The sequence below is a fragment of the Bombus bifarius genome, unplaced genomic scaffold, assembly GCF_011952205.1.
Source record: "Bombus bifarius isolate JDL3187 unplaced genomic scaffold, Bbif_JDL3187 scf7180000008286, whole genome shotgun sequence".
Lineage (NCBI taxonomy): Eukaryota > Metazoa > Arthropoda > Insecta > Hymenoptera > Apidae > Bombus > Bombus bifarius.
The window spans coordinates 1-27,856 of record NW_022884569.1 but is presented as its reverse complement, the minus strand read 5'-3'; the positions used below and the strand labels follow the sequence as shown (position 1 = coordinate 27,856).

The 27,856-nt window shown below is 40.7% G+C and overlaps 1 protein-coding gene and 1 long non-coding RNA gene across 3 annotated transcripts; one reads left to right on the top strand and one right to left on the bottom strand.

The window, feature by feature from the left end:
* Positions 1-100: 100 nt before the first annotated feature.
* LOC117212259 (titin-like) lies at positions 101-27,852 on the top strand (the record flags this gene model as incomplete). The annotated part of the gene is made up of 6 exons (XM_033456888.1): positions 101-4,398; positions 15,674-15,942; positions 16,678-17,067; positions 24,337-24,776; positions 25,166-25,368; positions 25,666-27,852. Coding segments are annotated over exons 1-6 (7,194 nt in total), but the record flags the coding sequence as incomplete, so codon positions are not given.
* On the bottom strand, positions 4,975-6,878 carry LOC117212196. Of its 2 annotated transcripts, XR_004488417.1 has the most exons (3): positions 6,137-6,878; positions 5,353-5,576; positions 4,975-5,281 (listed from the first exon to the last, which is right to left on the bottom strand). It is a non-coding gene; the product is annotated as an uncharacterized LOC117212196 (long non-coding RNA). The 2 variants fall into 2 exon arrangements; XR_004488416.1 differs by lacking the exon at positions 6,137-6,878 and having other exon boundaries at positions 5,353-6,086.
* Positions 27,853-27,856: the final 4 nt, after the last annotated feature.

The window sequence follows — 27,856 nt, the reverse complement described above, 5'->3', positions numbered from 1 at the left end:
AACGGTACACAATAAGAATCGGCTAGAAGGATCGTGTGCACGCACACGGACGCGAGACACGAGCGAATACGCGGTAACATCCCACGCCGGGCGACATACGAGAGAAAAGTAGGGAGGCCGGATCGGCGTTCTCCAGGCAAAAGAGTCGTGGTTCGCGTACGTCGTGGCAATGGTAGTGACGGAGAGCAACGGTGTATGGTGTGGTCACTAGGGCCAGCGAGCCATCGTCGATGCCACATCGACTCGCGGTACCGGACCGTGAACATCAAAACGAATCTTTTCTCCCGCGTTTACCATTCTAACGGCGCGTTCTGCACCGAGACACGCAGATTTAACACACGTATACGTTATACCGAGACACGCAGAGAACAAGAAACAAAGAGACACAGTGGAAAAGGCGAAGAGTGTGTATAATCGTTGATATACACGATATAATAGAGCGAGCGTTGAGGGACGAAGAGAAACGAGTTTGCAAACTGGGCCGGTCGTAGTGAAGCTTCAGTCCGGCTCGAGTGATCGCCGAGTCGCGTGTTTCCTATCGTGATAGAAAGTAAACATACGGATAGTTCTTGGTTTTTGTCTATTTTCCTACGGTTTCGGTGCGCGACGCGAGTTTGCCCTTTGTATCGTTACTTCGTGTTGTTGCACTCGCATGAAAGATTGGTATACGATTGTGAATAGAAGTGAGTTAAAATGACTATACACAAGAAGACGAGTGGAAAGAGCAAGGGGAGCTCGAAGGAAGTCGCCACGACTTCTTCCAGTTCCTCGGATATGACGACCGTTGAGACGGTCGAGATGGTATCGTCGACGAGCATGGTCGAGGAAGCGACACAGATTATGGAGAGCGAATCTAGGAGCAGCGTCGTCGAGGTAACCAGCGCGAGTCGCGAGGTTATCATGGATTCCAAGGGTAACGTAATTAAGGTGATCGAGTCTGCTCCTCAGACTGTTGGTCAAAGTACGTCTACATATAGAACGGGTAAGAGTTCTCAGGACTTTATAGCGCAAGAACAGATGCAGTCTGTTAAACAGGGAAAAACTGTTCGTGACAGTCCACAAAATGTTAAGGACGTCGAGGTACGTTCGGATGGACATCGAGGAGAAACGTTGGAGCAAGTTAGTAGATCGTCCGAGAGTCGTAGCGAGTCTCGAGCAGAAACTATTCAGAAATCTATATCCTCTTCGATGGTCGTAGAAACATCGTCTTCGATGGGAGATTATTACGATCAGCTATCAAAGACGACGTCTTCCAACGGTATCGTGAACGGTGATCACGCTCCCAGAATACATACGTCATCAAAATCGTACGAAAGCAAACAAGCCAGTAAAGAAACGTACGAAGAGACAACCAAGGATGGAAAAACGTTCGCGAATATCTCGAGAATCCACGAATCAGGTGAAAAACTCGATGACAACGGTAGAGTAACAGCCACTCAGAGTCGCATCATTGACAAGGAGACCACGGTCGTACCCTCGGACGTAGGTCGAGTTAAACATACGGATGATGTCAGAATTGCCAGTAACAAGGTCATCCTCGATTCTTCCTCCAACGCCACTGTTAGCGAAAGCACCGCGAAGAGCAGCGTAAAAGCGGACAAAATTAGCGACGTTGTCACGCGGTGCAACAAACCCGGCCAGTCTACGTGGGATGGCACGTTTATTAGCGAAAGTCCGGCTAAAGACAAGGACGTCTCGAGAAACGTCGATACGTCTCGAACAGACCGGGACAGTCTCGACAAGGCAAAAATAGATCGCTTGGTGTCCAAAGTTAACACCGATAATGTACAAGAGAGCATGTCGAGCATTGAAATCTCTGAGAGTTCGTTTATCGATCAGCGTTCATCGTCGACGGTAATACAGGACTCGAAAATTATCATCGACGAGGGTCGTTCTAGCTCGACTAACATCGAAAGTTTTGATCGAAACGTTAACTCGATCGGTCGCGACATTCACGAACATGTTTCTGAGGATACGATCGATTTTGCCGGAGGACAGAGGCAAGTTACGACGGAAGCACACTCGAAAGGTTCGACTCGATACACGAAACCTGGAGAGTCTACGTGGGACGGTACTTTTATGGTCGAAAAAACACCAGAACCGAGAAAAAGAAACGTGTCAGATGCTTCTGTCTTTCATCATACTGGTGGCGATAATGTTATAGAATCAACACAGAGAACGGATTTCAAGGAGAAAAGTTCTGACGGATCTTACGAAAAGAAATCTTCGAACGTTGTCCACGTGGTACAAGGCGGCACGGACTCTTCGAGGTTCATTTCGGAAGAACGCAAAGATGTCACAGAGGAAATTTACATCGATGGAAAACCTGTTAGTAAAACAGAGCTATTAAGAGACAGATCGTCGTCTAGTAGAGGAGAAAAAATTACGAGACCCGGTGATTCAACGTGGAACGGACAATTCGTATACGAAAAGCCACAGGATGGCGGTAAGAAATTATCGAGTGACAAAACTGTGGTCAGAACGAGCGCGAAAAGACACGATTCCGTGGATGTCCAAGACGTCACGGAGGAGCAGAATATCTCCAGTATGTCAGAGTCTGTTTCGTCTTCGTACGTCGTGGAATACGCTACATCCACCGACGAGAAGAAAAAAACTAGCGAAAAGGTGACCTCTGTTTCTGAAATAATTATAGAAGAAGATTCCGGAGATGGAGGTTCTCCTCGACGATCAACTCCAGAAAAATCAGTTACCCGTGACACTATTTCGCGATGTTACAAACCTGGTCAATCCACTTGGGATGGCAGTTTCGTTTACGAAAAGCCGCAAGTTCATGAACGTCGAAAGCTGGATAGCCGAAGACCGACCGATTCCATCATCATTCGCGACGTTACAGAGGACAATTCGATAAACGAGGCGGAAATTTCATCAACGGCTTACGTAGTCGAACATTCATCGAGTCAACAGAGTTTCACCGATGTTAAAGATTCTAGTTTATCTTCCGTACACGAGACGATTGTTTACGATGTGCAACCTGTTCGTCAAGATCGTCCATCGAGCAGAACATCGAGTAGACCAGAAACTCCCGACAAGACACCTAAAGGAAGAGATACCAGGCTTACCAAGCCTGGTTCGTCGACCTGGGATGGAACTTTCGTCATGGAGAAATCGCCAGAAACGAAAAGACCGTCTAGCAGAGAATCCGTTGATAGACCGGCAGATAAAATTCGACCTGAACCAAGAGAAAGTCCAATACCGAAATCGAGAAAGCACATCAGTGATACCACTTTGGATATTCGTGATACTTCTCAGCAAGTATCCACTAGTTCAGAAGTTTATAGCAATTCCATTGTATTGGAACAGTCTACCACACACGAGAGTTATACCGATTCGTCGAACGTGGATTACTCCACGAGTTCCGTAGAGACAGTAATTGTTCGTAATGGCGTCCCAACGACGATACAGAAATCTGTGACGATCGAAGATAGATCTAAGAGTCCCGAGAAGAAAGCGTTGGAACATAAAGGGTTGCAACCAGAAGACTCCAAGTCGCCTGACAAACGTCCTAAGAGCCCCAGTAAAACCGACAGTTCTTTTAGACCGTCCAAACCAGGTGCTTCAACGTGGGATGGTTCGTTTGTTTACGAAAAACCAGCAAAAAAGCCTACCGATAAGAAACCATCGACAGACGTTTCACGTCGTCCTACCGATGAACGAGCTCCCATTCGAACGTCGCCAGTAGATAATGGAAAATTGCCAGAAGATAAGAAACCGACTTATCTCACTGAAAAATCTATCACTTTATCGGACACTACAATGGAGACTTCTGAATTTGTCACGTCGACGACGCTTGAACGAACTCTGGCTTCAGATTCCGAAGTTCTTGATTCGTCCAAGGTCTCTACAACGATATTTCATGAAATCGACGATAAAAAACGCACTGCAGATACCGAAAGAGAACTTCGAAGAGAGGTTCCTCGATCACCATCTGGAAAACATCCTGAAGACGGGAGAAAGTCTCCTGAAAGACGTCCTAAGAGTCCTGAGAAAAGTCCGGTGGATAGATCTATGAGACCGACTAAGCCAGGCGCGTCAACTTGGGATGGTTCGTTTGTGTATGAGAAACCACAAGACCAGAAAAAGAAACCGACTGACCAACAGAAGGAACCAGTAGACGAAAAAAAGAGACCAAGAGAATCTCCTACAAGAGATGAACCTAAAGACAGACCAAGTTCTGTCGTGCCGAAAGATGATACCACGAAAATTTCAGTCGTGAAACATGATGTGACGGACACCAGGAAGGATGTCATGGATATTGATATAGTTCAGAAATCTTCTTACGTAATCGATCAGTCGTCGTTCACCTCGGTGCAGGACGTTCGCAACGTGTTAGAGGAACGTGTCATCAGCGAATTTACAACGGACACGCGTAAAGATGTGGTGAGTAACGACGTGTAACTATTAGTCAATCCTTTGGTTTGTTAAGGAAGGAAATAGAATGGCGGAGATTGTTCTTCAAAAGATAATCGCGTTTCATTTAAACGATGCTTCCTTGTACTTTTATGAAATCAAGATCTTGCGTAAAACTTGGTTTAAATCATAGTACGTAAAGATGAAATAATGGTCATATAAGAGTACGATAAATCGTCGTAGAGTAGAACTTTGATTATCAGGACATTGATTAATGAATGAACGAATGATTGATTACCAGAGCATCGATACTGTGTAAATGTTTTCGGTCATTAACAATTATGATTTCATAATGGAAATTTACCATACTTTTAGCAAGTATTTCCATAGTTACAGATATCGTTAGATAGAAACGAATCTTTAGATATTCCCCCTTCATGACGCTGTATTCGATAAAAATGAATTATCAAGACTGCTCATGTGTCGTGGTTACATAGTTTGGATAATTGAGATTCTACTGTAGTAGCAAGGTATGAGTAAATCAGAGAATCAAATAAGGAAGGATAACGGTAAGAAGGAGGATCTTTCTAGTTCTTTCAAGTACTGAAGTTCACGAATAGGAAAAGAATTTTATTGGCTGAGTTTTCTCTGTAAATAAATATCAGTAGAATGCGTGAGTTCAGCATAGTGTAGCCAATGATATAATCGAGTTACCGATCTTTCAAGGGAAATAAAATAAATACAAAGACAGTCGCGGAAGAAGTTCGTCGAGTACTTTCACTTCCAAACCAGGCGAAGGTCGTAGGTTCTCGCGCGTTATTCGGTTAAAAATAAAGTTGACGTAACCTAGCGATCCAGCAGAACCACCGAGAGAAACATGGAGAACGAGGAGAATGCTTGATACAGGGTCAATCTGCAATGCGAAAAAGTTGAAACTCTTTTTACAATTCCAATTGCCAAAATATCGCGATGCTTCGTATTCACGATGTTTCATAACGATTCTTCTTTCGTAAGACGATATGCGCTGGTTTACAGTAACGTGCTTGTTCCATTTTATGTTATCGATATTCCTCGACATACATGCAAAAGGCTGTTCTGTCTCGAAGGACAGTTGCAGTGTTAAAAAATATGGAAAAAAGAATTGTATCTATGTTTCATGCAGTGTCTCTCCTCATGACTAATTATAGTACCACGTTATACAGCGTCCTCTGCAATCACGGAACGCGTCGAAAACATTTACGTCTTTGCCGATAAATCTTGCTTGCGTTTCAATTAACACCAATAACAGCGTCGAACGACTTGCACGACGCGATATACGATTTACTTTATCTCACGACACGTAGTCCAACTCATTACTAAATAACATTTTCTAATGAAAATGAACAACTGTTTCGACGTTCCGACTAATCGTTTATTTCGTCATCTGGTTAATGTAGTATGTACTTGAACGTATTCGAACACTTGGGTGAATTTATAGTACGTGAATTGCATCGAAGTGTCTAAACTAATGATCAATTTGTAGCTAGAAATAACGTTAACTATCTTTTTATAGAATTACTAAATTATAAATTTAAATTATCTATTAAAAAACATGGCAATAATATATTTTACTATATACATGATATACCATGTAAAATTTTTACGAATATGTTATATGCGTTATACGAAACTTTCTGAAATTTTATTAAAGTCGTAATGACGCATGACCATCGTATGATATCGGTCAAATGTGAAATCAGCCTAATAATTTCTATAATTGTTAGAATACTTTCTGTCTGTCTTAAATGACGTAAATTTGAACGCTCAATCAATTTTACAGCCTCACTTCTTCCACCGACAGCACTTAATCGAAACACCGTGATTTCGTTTTCATTGCGACATTCGCGACACACCGTAAATATTTCCGTTCGCGGGCTGGTGAACGTTTAGCCTGATGCAGGAACCAGCCGCATAATGATTTTCTTGCTCGGAGCACTTTCAAGCGCTGCAATCCCCGAGGCGAGTTACGTTCACAACACGACAATTTCAAACTCCACGGCAGTAAACAGTTATTAACTCAATCGAGTAATACCGCGATGAAACGAGTATGAATATATCTGTTCGTGCATTTGGCTAATAAGAGGCAACGGAATACCAAGTGACGTATGCCGCGTGCACGCAATTGCAATCACCTGCTATCGACTTCAATCGAGCATATGTAAAGCGATAATAATTGGTATCGAACGTGGCCAAGTTTGGAAGTGATCTCATCTCGATTTTCGCTTCGTTTTAAACTCTGATCGACCGACCGAGTTCCACGTTTGCGAACCTCGATCTGTCCGTCAATTCGTCACGCTCGTCGTTTAACTGGTTTGCCAACCTTTGACCCGGTTCCTTCGTCTCGCGTTTCGTTCCTTTCCTCGAGCGCCTCCAACGAACAACACAGTTGTTACATGTTATGAAAACGATTGCGATTAATAATGGGACCAAGTTCAATACGAAGATGATAGTCTTCGCAGGGATGACATTTCTCGATTTTGTTTGTTTTTTATAGGGGAACTGTTTTAACATTCAATATATTGTCAATGGATCGTGTTTCTGAATTATTTGATGTTGAAACTGAACGTGTGTTTTTCCGCTTTCTTCGTAATGATCGAAGAATCCGAATACTTTTGAACGTTAATGTACATTATACATTGTGATCGCGTGTATCTTAATCACCTGCGATAGCCTTTGACGAACACACGCGATACGTAACAAACAATCACCGTGAAACACAATGACCAACTTTGGAAGTGATGTCATCGGCCGTTAAACGCGGAACCAATTGTATTTCACGCCACAATCATCTCGGTTCTTCTTACTTGCTTCTATATTGAATAGTCATGATCGCCTGTCACATGATTCAACATTTTACGCATAGACAGATAAGTAACGTATTCACCAGTGCTTAACAACATTCCTGTATAATCGAAGCAGAACATTTCGATTGCGTTGAATTATCAATGCCCAAACGTGAATGATGTCATCGTTTACGAGCTCTAGCCTGCGTATAACGAATGGAATTCCAAGAACATATCCCGTACCTGCTCGTGTAACCTTGCTTAGGTTGATAATGCCAGTTTTTCAGTAACACATTATCAAATGAGAATCTAGCTGTAAAATTTATGAGCATTCGCGCCACTAAATGCAAACATCGTGCACAGATCGTTAGATTTGCGAACGTCCATTTGCATCGTGTAACAGCACATAAAGATATCCTTTCAGGCATCAAGTAAAATCATGTTGTACTCTTCGATTATTTTTATGTTTTTCATTTATTTCACGTAATCGGTATTCACGCGTGCAGCAACATTCATTCGTGGAGAGAAATATATGATTTTTGTTTAAAGAGCCTAGATCTAATTTGCTTCGTGATGTACAGAAGCTGACGAAACTATTTTATCAGTATGTTATGCATGTTATGTAAAATAATTTTTAATTTCATTAGTACTGAGATCCGAGTGTCATAATTATATTAACAAAGTTTAAAATAAATCGAATAGTTCAGTACCTGAAAACGTAAAATAAATGTTGAGATAAGAGAAATGAGAGTTACAAGATTAGATATTCGTTACTATAACATAGAGTCCGTAAAATTTACATACATACTTAAGTAAATTAACAGTTACATTAATTAACGTCGATGTATTTAATGAGACTACTTACAGCGTTAATTATATTTAATTATTTCGAGATAGATTTCAACTATGATGATGAGAGTAATAATATAATATTACGAACTATGATTATATTATATATATTATAATTGTATAATAACGTGCGTTATAAGAAACATTTTGAAATTCCACTCGCACTCTAACGAAACCCGATAATTATCACGAATACGATGAAGCTTGAAAGAAGTTTGAGAATATAGGTAGAAGCTACATTATTTTAGTACATGCTTCGATATTCAGTGGGACCATTTTTAATACTTATTGTTACGTTTAAAATAGCCGTATACTAATTTTTTTCTTTCAATCTTGTAACTTGTAGCTGCTGCATTTATTTTCAGATTAATTTCGAATTTGATCCATATGATCGCGAAAGTCGTGTCTCGCTACAGTATTAATGAAATTTCAAAATATTTTATATAATACACACGATATGTACATGTAATTTCGTTATTCCTAATTTTCGTCTTATTTTGAGCCATAGAATTTCTCTCATTTCACTTATACCATACCGCCAATTTAAGCTCACGGTGTATGAGTATTCGAAAAATATAACGGTTGATCTTCGATTAGAAACACGCGTTAAAAGAAGAAGAAGGGAAACAAAAAGGTTAGAAAGTATCGAAAATTAAAAAACGGCCTGTAGTTTGCATGCGATGCGAGAAATTCTCGCTACGAGAGAAAAAGCTGACGAAACTGATCTTGGCAAAGTGGATTGAAACTTTGTGAACGCGCAATCTCCAGTCTTCAGCAAGACGATAAAGAGAATCTTATTTTGGATCGTCTTATCGACCTGATTTTTCGTAAAACACCGTATTTTTCGATGAAATTTTTCGTGCGCCGTGCAGAAGAACGTTTAGAATGGTTTTGGGATATATAACGATCCACGAAAGCAATTGAACGTCTTATTATAGAAAACTTTTATGGATACATTATGCGTATAGTACTAAACTTCTTGTAACTTCATTAGCAGATAATGACATGTGATTACTATGATTATACTGATAAAGTTGGATATCAAAACAGATGTGCTGCAAATAGACGCAGGTCACGAAAATACCTTATATAACATAAATAAATAGTAGCAATCTCTGTCGTCTTTCAGTCATGATATCTCGTAATTTTTCCATCTTTCTAACGTTAAACCATATCTTAAGTTCGACGAAGATATAACAAAATTATTACCGTACGCATAAAATTTCTCTTCTCAATTTTGACGTAGAAAAGTAGAAAATCTTTTCTTTATTTTTGCCAAAATGATAGCGAGATTGAGATATAAATGTTCGGGGATTGCAACCGGATTAAATTTTTCGAGATTGACAGGACGATATAGTCACAAGATAATCTTAAAAATATTGCTAGGTAATAATAATTTGTACAAGATCCTGTTACAAATGAATTTACAGATCCCATTTAATTTTTCAAATTAGCATTTATCTATTTACATAAAAATATTCTATTGGCGTTCAAATACTTCCGTCAGCCACACTGTATGTCGCTTTATGGTTCATAGAATAATCGATATGGAAGTCTAGTTACGTGGAGATAGATTCTATCGATAGCGTTGATTCGTTTGGTAGCCGTGACATCGGTTTCGAGGTCTCGTGGTGGTCGATGAAATACTTGGCACTCGGTTCTCTCTTCACACACACACACACACACACACATACACGCATATCCCTGTGAATATCAATTTCTTCCATCGTGGCAGCAAGCAGGGTAAATTCAACAGGTATACATACGCCGAGCGAAATTCAACCGCCGCTCACGGCGAACCTTTTATTTTCTTTTCCATCCAATTAACGTAACAATCGAAACCGGACTCTTTGAGCGTCTTTAACGAGAACACTGGAGTTAATTGCATGCACGCTCCGCTCTGACTCTGACCGATTTAATGACGCCAATTTCGAGCCTTCGGCTTTCTTTTTCATCATGGAACGATCCGCGTCGCTATAAATGGGCTTTTTCGGACCACCTAAGAAACTACATTAGAGCAACGATATTCTCTATCGTAGACCATGGTCATTCGATCTGTTAGGAAATTTACGCGACCACATGTCGAGGTATTATTAATAATACTTGCAGGATAGATTCGTCTGAGTCGATTATCTCTTGGTGTATTACAGATCAAGAATACCGCACTCGAGCTACTGTAAACGACAATAGAATTTTCGAAACCTTCTAACGGTGATCTGTTTTCTATTTCTTATCAAATTTGTTTGTTGTGTACGCCGTGACAAAAGATCTTAGCAAATAAATTGGCTCCGCAATAAGCAAAGAGCTTGTAGTCGAACAGTTTCATTGTATTCTTAACGTCTGGTATTAAGAACTGCTCCAACGTATTGTTGTTTTTCGTCTAATTTTGTCACTAGTTATGTTTCGTGCATGGAAGATTGCCATTTCACGATACAATTGGTAATGTTCGACGACGACTAGGACTCGGTATTTGTAATAAGTAGACCGGCCGATTTTTGTGAAATATCGCATTCTTATGAGCATACCTGAAGAAGTCGGATCTACGTAGAAATTCGTTTCGTTCGTTGAAAATTATCGAGAGTATATTCTGAATATTTTACACGTAATCGCTGTATCTTGGCTCTGGAAATAACCTAGTGTTCATCTCAAACATGGTACAGAATTTCTCGTCGCGTGACGACAGGTGTCCTTCTGAAAGTAGGTGCAAGGAGCCCTGTTTTCGATTGTTCAACGTGCAAACAGCCGCTGACGGTGTGGTGTATTTTGCCTACATCCAGGCACGCTTTAGTTGGCGTATACACAAACTCGCATAATCGTGTTCCCTCGACTCGTGCTGTTGCTACGAGTTTGCTTCACGCTGTACTCGTTCGCTTAACACGTTACTATCTGGAAAGTTGCAAAGAGCTTTCGACAGGAAAACTCGTCACGAGCCTCCGAAAATCTAAACTGATTTAACTTCTGTTTTTGTTAATTTCTTAATTCCATCATATAGCTACACGATTAGCCAGTGTACGCGTTTGTTGTTCGTGTTTTATTTAATTACACGATCGTTCGTCACAATGATTAGAACGAATAGAATGATGACGATGATTATCGTGCGGGTCGTTCAGGGCTCCCCTATGAAAATCGTTGAAAATTGACCCGATAAACGACAAAAGTTCTTTTTGTTACGAACCTACGGCCGAAAAGTGGCACACAGGGACCGCTTTACGTTATTAGCGAATGTTACTTGCCTTGTTATCGAATTACAACGTTAAGCCGAACGAACGTGCCTGCCAAGTACAATGATCAACGCTAACGAACCGAAAAGAGGTGTACGTGAAGCTATTTCAAAGCTACAGAGGCTGTCGGCTACGTATTTATATCTTCGACTATACAATAGTCACGCAATTAAGAAGAAAATGCTTGATTGTGGAAATCTGTCTTAGGGACAGAAAATTTCATACGAATGCAACACGTTCATACTTATCGTAAATATATCGTTTACTTCTCAACGAGGATTTTTCATTTTTCAGATAACTAGGTTGTCCTGTTTGTTAGGTTGAATCGTTTTCGGTGGCATGGATGGTGAAAGGCGATAGCCATTCCCGTGAATTTCGCCGAACGCGCGATTGTTCGTTGCGTGGCATTAAATAATTCAACGAGCGATTTTAGCGAGCTTGTCGCGCGTCGTGCACACGGAGGTCGATACACGATCCTCCAGGTTATGTGTGACCTCCGTTGTGTCACCGAATAATGGCAGAATACCTCTAACGCTGTGGAATCGACGACAATTGGTTCGAGAACTAATTATACAGCATACCCTTGAACAATGCCGGCTTTCGTAGCGCCGAGCGTTTGCTGAAAATTCGTGAACAATTTTTCGTTTCCAAGTGATTCTACCGTAAGACTGCTCTGTCGAAATTCATTCTAACTTTTTCTTCGTGTTATTTAGACAGCGGCTATTTGTGGTAATTCTATTTGACTTTTTAGTTGAAACCTTAGTAACATAACCTTCCCTCAACTTTGCTTTTAATTTACTAAAAATTTTTTAATTTAATCTAACCCAAAGGATTGTCAATTTCAACATGTGATTCTTAATTTATCACGTTCCTTCTACAACCCTCGCAATTTATTTTCACAAAATTATACATTTGTAGTTGTTTTTACAAAACATTCTCATTATCTCGTAGGAATGTAAAATTTTCATCGATTAATCGATTTCCTCTATGATTTTGACTGCTAAAACGTTAAACGATTTCAATACTGTAGTTTCGGTACTCTAATTTCCTCCAATATCTTCTAGGAAGAGATTTCGTCAAGAACGGAATCTCAGCGTGCAAATGCTTGAAACGTAAATCTGTTTTGGAGCATTTCACGCGCGCCTGGCTATTCAGCTGTTATAAGGACACCTTCGATGTCTATGAACGAGGAAACCGAATCCTCGAAGAAGTAGGTGCAGGGTACAAAAGTAGCTCGGGCTATGCGATACGATGCAGACGTGTGCATAAACGCCATCTGTTCCGTTCTCGCGTTACCTGAATTCCGTTTAGGTAAGCGTCGTCGCGTCGTCATTTTTAATCTAAGTACACAACTATGGTATTTTGCAGTTCGTTTAATGTCGGTATTTAACGAACAATGGAATAGAATACGAGCTGGCATTCCTATTATCGATTTCCGCCCAACCTACTGCGAAATCGCGTCATAAACCGTGACCGTCTGACTTTCAATTATCGCCTCTTCCTCTGCGATTTTCATCTTTCGTTCCCTCAAGCTGCCTCGTCTCTGAGGAAACGACCAGATACCATTTGTTATGTCGCAGTCGCTGCATGTTTCAAACAGTGTAGGGTCCACGATAAGATATAGTTATTTGAATAATCGAACTATCAACATCTTAAAACTCAATCTTAAACTTTGCATAGAATAATCAAATTTTGTGATATATTGCGAAACACCATTTGACGTAATAAGCAAAGAATGGAAAAATATCTACCTTAGGTGCAATAAGAAGAAATAAAAAAAAAAAAAGGAAAAATGAGAAGATAAGTCGAATAATCCTATGATAAAGTTGTTTCGAATCAGGGAGAAGGTATTTATTATTTATTTATCTTGAGAAGAGAATTTTTACGATGAATTTACATCTATCGAAACACCGTAGGAAACTAGGCAAAGTAAGTAGATCAGGATCTTTCACTCAATGGAAATGCAAACACATTGGTATTTCACGACAAAGGAAAATGGACTTACATCGCTTTTAGAATAAACGGCTCATAGGTATATGAACTAATAGAATGAACGGCGAAATAACTTGCTGAAATAAACTAGTACTACTACTAGTCTACTAGTAGTAGTAGAATTGCGATAGTCACAACTGAGATTATTAACATTAGTTGAACAAACTTGTCTTTCGATGAATAGGAATTGCTCGTAGAAAGGGAAGGGTCGCTGAGCTGCCTGTTACAGGACATATTTCATCGTTTATCACGTCACTAATAACGAGTTAAATAGTCCTTTTACAAATGTAAATCGTTCAGAATTCCTCATAATCAAATTTGGCGATTTACAAATTACTTAGCCTACTTCAAATATTCTTTTAACTCGAATGACTCTATCCTTAGCCTATCCAACAAATATCATTCTGTGCAAACGTTTGGTCCACGCTGAAGCGAAAGAGAAAAAGAGATAGAAACGATAATTTCCAAACTCGTTTCGTTAACGTCGTTAAAAGTCCTACAAAAAGATCGACAGCGTTCTGGTATAACATCGGTTTAAATCGCAATTCGTTTATTTAATCGGAAATGATCGGTGCGGGGCGGAAGTCAAACAAAAGGTTACGTTCCAGCGAATCCAAACGAACGTACTTCAGCTGCATAAATCGTAGATATCGGTCGAACAAGGTGCTCTTCGTGTCGTGAATCTTCAATCGTGATCAAATAACGTAGCGATTTTCCGTTACGTGTGAATTAATTGCTACCCTGTTAATTCTATCTTCGGTGCGTTAAGACTTCTACACGGTTCGCGAAGCCGGATATTTAACAAACGAATTAAATTTGTTAATACTTAATATGTGTAACGCTCGACTAGTACAGAGTTCTAAAGTTCTAGCGTTTCGTAGAGTTCTTAAAGTTCAAATATCTCAAAGTACAAAAGTTCTTGTTTAATTCCAAGTGCAAAGCCCGTGTCGTTTAGTTTATAGTTTGAGAACTGTTGCTATGTGAAACGTTTATAGAAATGGAAAAGTTCGAAAGTCTAAAAAATTCAAGCAGTTTCGTATTTACCTTCGGTACTCTCAAGTCCAACAATTTTCTACTTCGTGCGTTCGTTCTGTCGTTCGTATCACGTCCAATCCTTAATCCTGAGGATAACATTATGATACCATGCTATGTCCTGTTCTAAACATGCTGTGAAATTTCAATCAAAACAGCGATTAACATCAAGCGAATGTTCCTTTCGTTGTCATTACCGTGAATTCTCTGTGAAATGCTGTTGTGATGATCGTCGTAAAATAGTTAATGATTAAGCGAGATATTAGCGCGACAAAAGATAGCGCGAGAGAACAGTCGCTACGATCCATTTGACGAATAACGCGGTTGCTTTGAGCCAGCCGTGAAAGTAGTTGTAATTAGTAAGGTGATAACCGTTTTGATTAGCGGAATCCTCCGGTAATTGTCTGCAGCGTCGGAGACGCGTGACGAAGGGCCGAGTTCCTTGACAAAGCGCAACGAAATTGCTCCGGGGAAATTTATTTAGCTTCCGAGGCTGTTCCAGGCTAAAAGCAACGGAACCGCTCAAGATTCATAAATGTTCGTACGCGTTTAAAAACATTATGCAATTTAACTTTAGAAGTTCGTGTATTCCGTTAAGTTTGAAATGGACTACCCATTAGATAGAGTGACACTCAGACTAATAACATTACGATACGCTCTAATTTACCTTCGCTTGGCGAACACAGGCAGACTAGGTGACTTCCTGGTATAATCTTCTCGCAGAGAGTCATCTATGGTTATATTAACTGCACACAGCCACTTGAATTAATTGAATTCAACGTCAGCTCTCGCTAATAACGTTTCTAACTTCATCGACCTTTCTCCGACGACGACACAGTGAGTACTCTTCTCGGTGAACCACGAAGACATATTCGAGGGACCGCGATTCTAAAACCAGCTGCGCGTGTTCTGCTGGATCTGTTGAACGCCTCTTCGGCATCCACTGAATCGTGTTTACGATGAAACTGTGTTATCATCTTGACCGGTGTAACAGTGAACAGAAAATATCGTAGCCGTATGTTTTGCCAGGTTGCTATAACGTGTACGCTTGATAAGAAACCTGCCATGGCTAAAACGTCGTCTGTGCATATTCATTTTCAGACTAGTTTGAAATTTTACTAATAGAATCGCGACGCTCGTGTCTCGTTACGACGCTAACGAAACTCTAAAAGGTATCGTATGACGTACATAATATGTTCATAAAAGTTTTGCGTGAAACCGTTCGAGTACGTTTACGAGCCTGTGTATGAATAAAGAAGTTGTTGCATCCAAGAGATCATGTATCCAAGAGATGACGAGTTAACTCGTCTCGCGTTACGTTAAAGACTTAATCTCACGCGTTTCGTTCTGTAACCCTCTCTAACGTGATCCGTTCTAACGTGTTTGCAGAGAGATGTCACCAAGTCAACGACCGAATTCATCGACAACGAGCAGGTGACTAGTATGGTAGCGCGGGATGTCGTTGATGACACCAGGTTCGACAGATTCACCACCTCGACTCCCAAATCTCCAGCTGATACTCCGCAGAAAGGATCGCCGGAACGACCTGGTTATCCGCGAGGAATCCCTGGACTGCGGGAAGAAGATCGACCAAAACCGATTCCAGCAGCTGGGAAGCCGAGCCGACCTCCGCAACGAGAACAGAGTCCCGGGGAAAGGTTGGTATACAGATTTAGAAGTTAGCTAGAAAATAGGTTATTCGAGCGTGTTGAAATTGCTTCGTCTTTTGAGGGTGCTGGGGCAGCATCGACTCGAAGCAGTCGATAGGCATAGAAAACGACGTTGGCTTGGCAAATATTGAAATTTCAAACTGATTTTAATTAAAGTCGAGCAGCGTAGAAGCTTCGAGTATTCTATAAATTGCCAGCTCGAGTGTATACTTGGCTGTTTTATAGGGAGCAGATCGGGGGAACTTGGTGCAAAACGACGAATTGCTCATAGGACACTTCCCAAAATCGATATTATACATATCGCTTGTTAGATTGCGTATAAACGAAGAAACGTATTTCTTTGAGCGTGATCGTTGAACTACGGACGTTTACGCAAATTCAGATTTTTATTCGTACCAGTGAAGAAATAGAAGCTAATGATAGAGACGTTTTTCATCGTTTAAATATTAAATGTAATACTTCACTTTCGTATATTTTTCTGTATTATATGCATTTTATACATTTTTCACATTTAAATTTTTCTTCCATTCAACTTCCACTATGTATTGCTTCTTTGATTAGAATTTTCTTTAAAGTCGATACAAAATATGACAATTTCGTAACCTCGCGGTCAACTCTTCTTTTCCAATTAAATTTGTCAAGAAAGAGACAAATGAAAGTTTGAAATTTCCTCGCAAAATAGCAAAGTGAAACTTGTTAAACTTTCCAAATATTTGGTTCCAGATATACTGGCGCCAGGCCACAGACTCCAGGAAAAGTTCGTGACTATGTATCCCCGACAAGAAAACCAGTGCCCGCGGCAGGGAAACCAAGTCGCCCCGAGGAAAGACCTGGCAAGGTACCACGTGCCGATGAAACGGTGCCAGGCGCCAGCAAACCGACGCAACCCGATGAGCAACCAAAGGGACCTGGGAAACCCGATGAAAGGCCAGCCGCTGGAAAACCGAGCCGACCGGAGGATAAACCGGAGAGATTTGATGACAAGCCGAAGAGAGGAGATCAGACGCCTGACTCCCTCGAGGAGGACGATGTTCAGCCCGGAAAACTACCCAACTACATACTGTCCAAGATCCCTCTGAAGGAGCAATGTATCTGCGAACTCTGCACCTGCGGGTGAGAATTTTTAATTTCAAAATTTCTATATTTGGATTTCAATCTTTTAATCTTTAAATTTCAAGATTTGACATTTCCAAGTTGAGGCATGGTGGTATGGCGAATATTTTGTTTAAAAGCGTTGAATTCTATTAAACGAAATTAAAAGATGCTGCGGTGGTCGTTTGGTCTTCTGGAGAAAGACAAACGCGAATAAGCATCGTATTTCTTACGAACCTTTCAATTTTTAATTTTATATTTCGAACTTGCAGTAGCAAAAATAGCAAAATTAGCAAAATGGCATTGAAGTCTCAATATCAAAGCACGACAGCGCTGAAACAAAGAACTCACGAATAAATTTATTTCATCCGAGGAACGTTCGTTTCGGTTGAACATTGCGACGTGACCTAGTTTCAAGCCAAGTTAACGACATCGGAATACAAAACGTGACGAGGTTGAAGATGCAAATTAACGCGAACATTTGCAACGATTTGAATCTTTCCCGATGCTATTCGTCCGAGCGAGCTGTTTTTTCAGCGTTTTCAGCTTCTATAAATGAAGGCCAGGCACCGATAAAAACTCTAATTAACGTCGCGTCGTTGCACGTCGCAATTCAGCTTAGTCGTTTCGTTCAACTAACTATAAATTTTTGACGCAAAATCTCATCACATCCGCGTCACGCGAAGAAAGTTAAGACGGAAGAACATCCGATCTATTAGCATCATCTGCCATTTTTCCCAAATTAAAATCTACTTCGTGGAAGGTGGAATTGTTATTCGCGCGAATCGTCCAGCGAATTACTAGCCGTTTGCTCTATCGATCACGGCCGTTCTCGACTCTTTGCTCCGCGAAATCCATTGCCTTACATCGAGCTCTTATCATCGTCACCATGATCATCGTCAACATTTTTGGAGACATCCGAACGTATTGTATAACGTCTCGCTCATGCCGCAATGGATCCACACGACGTTTTAAAAAACGATTGTAAGAGTCGTTTCGCTCCTTCAATTCGAGCTTGCGTCCAAATTACTCGAATCATACGAACACGAGCTTAAATTTAAGTAACACGACTGGTCCAAATAACGTTTAACAAGCCCGAATTGGTCAAGAGTCATTCCGAATTGCTTGTAATTTTGCTTGACCGATATGAACAAATCTTAAACGCCTGTCACGACGATATTCCAACGGTATACGACAAAATTCGAATAGGACGTCAACGGTACCTTTGCTGCGGACGTTCTTTCGAATTCGATGATGATAATCTGGCGTGTTCCAGTACGTTATAACCTGGAGAACCTTGATCGTATTATGAAACAGCTCGTATGCATATGAAGGGAACAGGCGCGTGTACGCGCCGCTTAAAAGTGGGACAGCAGACAAGCCCTTCTATGGGAGCTTGTTTCTAGCCAATCGCGATCGGCTGTTCTCTCTTCTTCCTTATTCGAAAAACGTGCCGCGTCCTCCCATAACAAGGTGATCGCGATACAAATTTAAGGTGATCAGCTTTGGGACAACTGGCGCGGTTCATCGCGATCCTCCAAGGATATCCATTGTTCAGCCAAAAATCAAGGATATCGATGCGCGTAGCCGATAAGTTACGTTTTACCATACATAGAATACGTGGAAGGTGATTGAAAACCGGATGACAATGATGTCGAAAGCAGTTTCTCGCGACCGAGTCGAACTTTAATCGAGTCAAGGACGATCAGAAATCACGCGGCAGAAAGACGGTACCAATTGGGTCAAGTCAGTTGCCTTCGTTTAGAATTATTCTCATAATAAATCAGTCGAAAAGCGAAGGATAGAGATAAAAAAAAGTGTATTCCTAAGTCATTTATCAAATGAATATTACGAACTGTCGGTGTTTAACGCGTTTACAGAGATATAAATGGTAAAATAAATGGTAATGGATAAGTATGGAATATATTAGAGATATTCACTTGTACGTTGTAAAATGTAGAGTAAATGGTAAACGATGTTTTGGAGTTGATCAATTTATTTAATTTATCACGTTATATTTTAATGTTTTTCGAGCACAGCTTAAGCGTTTTGCACGCGACCAGCTCGCACTATTTTTCCAATCCTGTCACTTTGCCGCTATGTTCTCTCGCAGAATTAAATTAATGTTATTAGTAAAATTTCATGCAACGTTAACAAGTTCGCTAACGAATCAAACGAAATTTTCTAACGAATGTTTACGAATAACAAAGCATCCGTTGTCTCATTTGACGTAAATTTGACGTAAAAGAATAAGAAAGAGTATAAAAGAGAGGTCTATGATCCACAACTGTATGATATACAATAGTAAACAAATATATTTTCCAGTCTTTAAATTATCTTTAAATTATTATCTCGTTTATTTTACAAATATAAAAAGATCAAAGTCGTTTAAAAACCATTACATCCATCGAATCAAACATGGTTAATATCCAAAGATTAGACTCAAAACTCGCAACATGATCTACTCGATCCATCGCCCTATCTAAACCTTTGCACTCCAAATTTTATTTCAATTTCGTTATCAGCAGCTCCCAACGCTATTAAGTGTTTTATTTGAAATTCACTTTAACCAAAAAATAAGACAATTTAAATAAATAAAGGAAGAAACAAATTCACTTATATACCAGTTTTATTCACACTGTCGTTGTATTTTGTAGTTTTTAAGTGTATGATATGTCTTGAAACAATTTCCAGGATGCAATCCTGGTTTTCTTGGTCGCACGTTTCACAAAAAAAGCGACTGAAAGAACGTCGAGAGGGACTCGACAAAGGAGCTCCTGAGATAAAAACTGATGTCGAGTCACACTCGATATAGCAGTGCAAAGGGTTAATTCTTATTTCACGGGCCCTTTTTCCACCAACGTCGTTAGTTCTCGATCCTCTTGTATTTCTGAAAAACAATTTGCTTATTGCATGGCCAAACTCTCGCCAAAGTTTGGTGACGCGGCACGCTTTAATATTTGTTCTCCGTGAACGTAAACAAGATCGGTCTGGGCGTGCGGTAAATTGCACCCGATAAATGTAATCTTGGTTCTCGCTAGATCGAAACGCTTGACCCGGATCGAACCGAATGCAACCGCGAGATCGGGGAAAATTGGTTGAGCGCTTATGATCGAGAGAGTAGCTTCGATTGCTAGCCAGTGATAGTCTTCCGCAACGATGATTTCTTGTACCTGATATTGCCTGTGGAATATCGCGAATACCAACAGTATCTATTACACGTTCGATTCGTAATAATTAAGCCTTCAACCGCATTCTGACGGAAAAAGATTATCGTGTTAACTTCAATGGGCCATGATATCATCGTGTTTTTTTGTACTGTATTAAGAGTTTCCTGGTGACACACCTACACAAAGTACGAATTTCGGCCGTGGTTGCCCATAGAAAAATATGAAAATTGCTCTGCACAGTTAATAATGCAGATTGGCTTTTTTAAACGCTTCACTGCTATTGTCCCATTAAAATATTTATTTTTCAGATATTTTATAATCGGTTGGTGTTTCATGTTCGGCGCGATGGAAATGATCGATGATCGTTATTATACGTATGACTGTTATTATACGTATGTTTTGATATTAAAAAGAAAATGAAATACCCAACGATATAGATCAAAGGCTAGTTAATAATATGACGCAGTAAGAAATGTTACAATTTTCATCCGCTGTTCGATGGTTTGAGATATTCCAGTCCTCGAATATTCATATTCGAATAATTTTCTTAAAGTTCTAGATGCGTAGAATATCGTCAAACATACGAAAACGATTTATTATTGTTATTAATAGAAACAGGAGTGTAGGCTGTACCAATTCAAAGTGATTGCGCGTCGAATCGATAAAATTAGCAAACGCGAACCGCGATTATCGACGATCCATTTTAATCGATATTCAATTTTATGCGGACTGTGTGGCGATTAGCGTGTGTGCACGCGCTCCAACCCATTAAAACAGAAAGCCGCGATGATTATTCGGTGCTCATTATTCTCCGAGGTGTTGTCAGGATTAATTGGAAGCTGGTTATATCGAATCGAATCCTGGCAAAAGAAATCCCGTTTGCGTGATTCTTTTATCTCATTGAGTAAGAAATTACGCGGCAATTGCATCTCTCTCTCTCTCTCTTTCTTTTCAAATCCAGCATCCTGTTACGATTAGTCAATTTACTTGAATTCTATTGTAGCAGTCTGAGATTAAATAATTTAACTTGGAAGGAAGTGGTTACGAATGAATGCTAAACGTTAATACTACGATTATAAATGTATTTCTATTCGTACTTCATTATAATAAAAATAATGGTTATATAATAATAATAAAAACCTGTTATATGTAGCGAATCGAAAATAACAGTTACTTCGAAAATTTGTCAGGGAACCAGTATCAATAAATACGAAACTATATATAATACAAATATAAAAGAAATATAAAGCTGAGTAGTTGGAAGGACTTGAATTTCACTTGAAACTTGGAATTCATATTTCGAGCGAGCGAAATACGTAACAGGTTCACGCTGAAAGTGGTTTCAAATTGCTCGAAGTTAACTAATTCGGCCGGAATGCAAAAGCAAATAAAATATTTCATCGAGTTTCCATACTCGGTCTTATTACTCAGGCCGTTTGATTTCAAGTCGTTCGAGTTCAAGCAATGAGACTGGTCTGAAGGAAACTTTAAAGGCACGATACAACCTCGGATAAACCATCGTTTTGCATCGAAATTTGGCGCGCGCACGCGCGCCTCCTGTGTGTTCCTTCCATCTTTTTTCTGTTTTTCCTCCGTTTTTTTTATCTTTTGCAAAGCCGATGCATTCGAACGCATCGGATACGTGCGGTGAATCGCGAGCAGGATGCTTGCGAAATCTCTCTTTGACAGGTTTCCAATTTCCAAATGGCCTGCCGCGAAACTGAATAGATAAAGCCTTTGCACCGGCGTGTACTTACTTTAACACGTTAATAAAATGTTTTCAGTTCTAATTAACCTTAGTGTGTCCAATCTTGTGCACGCTTTTCTGCGTTTCTTTTAAATGTTTCTGTATTTTGTAGCCAAAGCGTGGGAAAGCCGCTCCGAATTCTCATTTTATGTTATTTTTACGTGACGCGTATTATTTCGTATAATTAGTATTTTCCACGTTGAAGTTTATGCTAAAATTATCAATATCGAAGCTTCGAACTTACCTCTAAGCTTGTCGAATAACAGCAGCATTTTTCTTGCCCGTGTAAAAGTTGAAGATCGTACGGTGTTCTATGAAAATAGAAAGAATCTGGAGTAGAAGCATTTCGTACGATTAAACGTTAGCATTTTCGGAACGATCGCGCATCAAGGTGCATTTATGATGTTCAATGTTATACATTTTTAATCGTTGATTGTGTTACGCACCGCGTCAGTCTGTCATCGATATTAAACGCACGCCAGGGGGTTGGAAAGAGGAACGTGCGTTGGCATTTTGACAAGCTACGCCCGCCTTAATTGACATGGAGATTGCTGTATCGTTGCGCGAACGTCGAACGATGTCGATATTTCCTTCGCTCGTTAATTACCAAATACGGTGTTCTGAAACAATAAATATTATCGAATCATGTTCGGTTAGTTACATGAACTGATGAAATTGGTCGAAAATCATGCGAAATTTCGCTAATAGGAAACATAATTTTCATTTGTTCCCCTTAAATGTATCGATTAATTACATTTACACATTCAATATCGTATGCCGTATGTTCATTTCGATGCACGATGTCTCGTTTCGATCTATTATTGCAATTGCAAACTACAATTTCGAAAAGTATTTACGCCGAGTAGACAAAAAATACATTGGTTACAGAAAATCGAAACGTACACGACATATTCGTATTATTGCTAAAATTTCTAATTCTCCGAACACAGGACTATTCAAAAAATTCGATTCTAAAAGGATCGAAATGCCAATGTGTATCCCAATAAACAGAATAAAATTGTTTAAACGCGTTACATCGCATTTCCTATTTTACAATCGTCATTTCGATATTATTATTGTACGTTAACGTTTATAACGTACAGAGTAGTAGAAATTTTAGGAACGGTATAAAAGTGTCACCGATGTGACGATTTAAACGGCGTCATAGACTAATCTAATACGAATGACCTCCACGGCACTTAACGCATTGAGAAACTCGTCTGAGGACGTTGAACCAAACCAGCCGCGTCTTACAGCAATCCGCTATTAACACAACATGAATGTAATTAATCGGATGTGGACTTGTGTGTGGCGTGAGACTTGGACTGGTAAACACGCGTGTCTGAAACGGGACAGGATACAAAAGGTTCTATCAAGGTTGACATTTCCATAATGTTCGATTGATCGCATGGAACGATCGTACGTACAAGAGACAAAGCACGGTTCGATAATGGCACGGGGATTTATACATTTTTTTGCCGACCAACGGTGATGAACGAGTAATCTGATGGATAGGAACGTGGATTCGATTCGAAGCGTATTTCAATTACTTAGCCCGATGAACTATGTACACGGAATCTAACGAAGCGGTCGTGAACAAGAAACATGCAACTCGTGCTAGTACGACAATGATCACGTGCGTGACTACGGTGACGTTCACGACTGCAATACCAGCCAGTTTATCAATGGGCCAACGCTGGTAATCTAGCACGGCCGAGGTGCATGAATATTCGCGAGCCACGTTGAAATCAGGCTCGATGTCCAATTAGGATTCCCTACTGACGAGAGATTAGTCGTTACACTTGGCAAGGATTTCAGTTTCACGGGACAATTAATTATTTTTCTCTTTGTTCGTTAAAATTACGGGACATTCTATAAATATTTTCATTAAAAATTTTCCACGTAGATGTTTGCAAATCCTGCGCAGCAGACCTAAGTCACGTAGCAGCAATAAATCCGTAAGTCAACAGATGTAACGATCAGTTAAGATAATTCAATGGAAAGATACTCTGGTTTTTCAAACGGAATTTCTAAAAATTCACCGATTATAATTTATCGTTAGATAATATCTTTGCGCCATATGGGAGAATTATATCGAACAGACTTGGTCTATTTAGCCGTATTGAAATACATAATTCGACACACGTCCATTTCAAATTCATATTTTATTATAGTAGCTATATATGTTATTGGTTGCAAAGTGAAAGCACAGCCACCTGATTTGGTTGGGGCAAAATTAAAAAATGTCGAGTTACTGGTTCATCAATGTGCCAACGATCGTATCATGATATTTTCACCATATTCCATCGAGCTACGACGTGCAACGAATTCTTCTAACTTTTCTATATCATGGTCGATGTTGGAATTTTTCAGACGACATCGCTGTCCGCACAATCTGCCACAAGATCACCTTGAGATTCCTCGAGATGGCCCCGTCCACGCGGTGACTTCCTATCGCGAGGAATTCGATGAGAAACACGTCGACAGGCAGACCGTGTACCACCACGAAGACCATCTTCGGATGGAAGGAGAATTCATCGGAGAGAGGCGAACAGACTATGTGGTGACAAGGGGCGAGAGAGCACCGGTAAGGAAACCGCAGGATAACCTGAAACCGGAGGGTGAGTTCATCGGTAGACCCAGGGAGGAAGCTCCAACGAAAGGAGAGAAAGCTCCAGTGAAAAAGCCGCAGGATAACTTGAAGCCAGAAGGCGAATTCATTGGAAGACCGAAGGAAGAAGCCCCGAAATATGGAGATCGAACGCCTGTCAGGCGACCTCAGGATAATCTCAGACCGGAAGGAGACTTCGACAGTGAGCTTCGTTTCTAACAAATTTTTTAACTCGTGCGAGGTCAAATTTTTTGACGACTATAACGAAAATTTTTGGTTTATCAATTATGAATAATAGCTGTACATTTTTCCTGATTTTATAGAGAAAGATATGGCGCGAACTGAGATTTAGAACATCGATTTCATCAGTTTAAACCGTTCCTTTTTAATAGAAACTTGCAATTTCTCCCGACATTGTATGAACGTTGAAGATCACCTTTTCAAGACAAATCTGAAATTTCGAGAAACGTAATATTAAAGATACCATAAATATGTTCATTTGATCATTTGATCATTTGTCGTTCTTATTGTAGTTAGATCTTTTTACTATAATTAATTCGTATTGTCATAACATTTAACTTGTATGTGCAGGTACAACCACCACGGAGCTGGTGTTCACCGGTACACCCGGTGAACGTCCCAGACCAGTACGTCGCAACACCTATACAAAGGTCGAGGGTGAATTCATCGACTCGACCACTACAAGATCCGAATACGTCGATCATCGAACGGTTCAACGTGCCGAGATCATCAAACGTACGGATAACCTCACAGTGGGAGAGGGTGAATTCACAGTAAGTAATTTTGGAAATTGGAAATTACGGATGACAATCTTTTATTTGTATATTAACTTTCAATGGAAAATTTAAACGCGTCATACTCTCTGACAGCTTTGATAAGAAATGAAATTGTAATTTTGTAATTAAAAAATATTGAAAAACTGGCAAATATTTATTAAAAATATGATTTATCTCGTCTCGTTCTAACTTTCTCTTTACTCCGTATTAAAACGATATTCAGAAAGCGAGTCCATTGTCCCAGTTACTCTTATCTCTACACTAATCGCTGATCTAGTACGAAATGTGCTTTAGGGTACCTCTCATCATAAAGAGGATTTCCACACGTACGACATAGTTGAGAGGACACCTCGACGACGACTCGACTACACCGACGAGGATGACCGCTTCTATGGCAAGACCGATATCGTGGAAAGCACCACAACGACTCAGGAACAGTATCAAAGTTTCGATCAAACCGACTATAGAAGCACTGCCGTGATTAGACGAGACGATAATTTGAGACCAGAAGGACCGTTTGAAGGAGTGCCTCATACTAAGGACGACTACGTTGTGCCACAGATAATGAAGAGACCGGAACCGCAGAAACCCAAGGACAATTTGCGACCTGAAGGACCGTTCGAAGGAAGACCGAAAGACGATTATAAACCAACCGGAGGCGAAAGAGCAGACGTGAAGAGACCACAGGATAACTTGAAGCCGGAAGGACCGTTCGAAGGACGTCCAAAAGACGATTATTCACCGAAAACAGCTGAACGCCCGGAAGTTAAGAGACCCGAGGATAACTTGAGACCAGAAGGACCATTCGAAGGACGCCCTAAGGATGATTTCATGCCTAAAACAGCGGAAAGACCAGAAGTAAGGAGGCCTCAGGATAACTTGCGACCTGAAGGACCATTCGAAGGGCGCCCGAAGGATGATTTCACACCGAAAACAGCTGAACGTCCGGAAGTGAAGAGGCCACAGGACAATTTGAGACCCGAAGGTCCGTTCGAAGGACGTCCAAAGGATGATTTTTCACCGAAGCGAGGTGAAAGACCAGAGGTTAGAAGACCTGAGGATAATTTGAGACCGGAAGGACCGTTCGAAGGTCGACCTAAAGACGATTACAAACCAACCAGAGGCGAAAGAGTTGATGTTAAGAGGCCTGAAGATAATCTGAGACCCGAAGGACCGTTCGAAGGGCGTCCGAAGGATGATTTCTCACCAAAAATAGCTGAACGTCCGGAAGTAAAGAGACCACAGGACAATTTGAGACCCGAAGGACCATTCGAAGGACGTCCAAAGGATGATTTTTCACCCAAACGAGGTGAAAGACCAGAAGTTAGAAGACCTGAGGACAATTTGAGACCAGAAGGACCTTTCGAAGGCAGACCCAAGGATGATTACAAACCAACGAGAGGCGAAAGAGCTGATGTTAAGAGGCCTGAAGATAATCTGAGACCAGAAGGACCGTTCGAAGGACGTCCAAAGGATGACTTTACACCAAAAACTGCTGAACGTCCGGAAGTAAGGCGGCCACAGGATAATTTGAGACCCGAAGGTCCGTTCGAAGGTAGACCTAAAGATGATTATAAACCAACCAGAGGCGAAAGAGCCGATGTTAAGAGGCCTGAAGATAATCTGAGACCCGAAGGACCGTTCGAAGGACGTCCAAAGGATGACTTCACACCAAAAACAGCTGAACGTCCGGAAGTGAAGAGGCCGCAGGACAATTTGAGACCCGAAGGACCATTCGAAGGACGGCCAAAGGATGATTTTTCACCCAAACGAGGTGAAAGACCAGAAGTTAGAAGACCTGAGGATAATTTGAGACCAGAAGGACCTTTCGAAGGCAGACCCAGGGATGATTACAAGCCAACCAGAGGCGAAAGAGCTGATGTTAAGAGGCCTGAAGATAATCTGAGACCCGAAGGACCGTTCGAAGGACGTCCAAAGGATGACTTCACACCAAAAACAGCTGAACGTCCGGAAGTGAAGAAGCCACAGGACAATTTGAGACCCGAAGGACCATTCGAAGGACGTCCAAAAGATGATTTTACACCCAAACGAGGTGAAAGACCAGAGGTTAGAAGACCTGAGGATAATCTGAGACCGGAAGGGCCGTTCGAAGGTCGACCTAAAGATGATTTCTTGCCGAAAACGGCGGAAAGGCCAGAAGTGAGAAGACCTCAGGATAATTTAAGACCTGAAGGACCATTCGAAGGACGACCCAAGGATGATTATGTACCAACCAGAGGTGAACGTGCGGACGTGAAACGTCCAGAAGATAATTTGAGACCAGAGGGTCCGTTCGAAGGAAGACCTAAAGATGATTTCTCACCGAAAATAGCTGAACGTCCAGAGGTAAAGAGACCACAAGATAATTTGAGACCGGAAGGTCCATTCGAAGGACGTCCTAAGGACGATTTCACACCGAAAACAGCTGAACGTCCAGAAGTCAAAAGACCACAGGACAATCTTCGACCTGAAGGACAATTTGAAG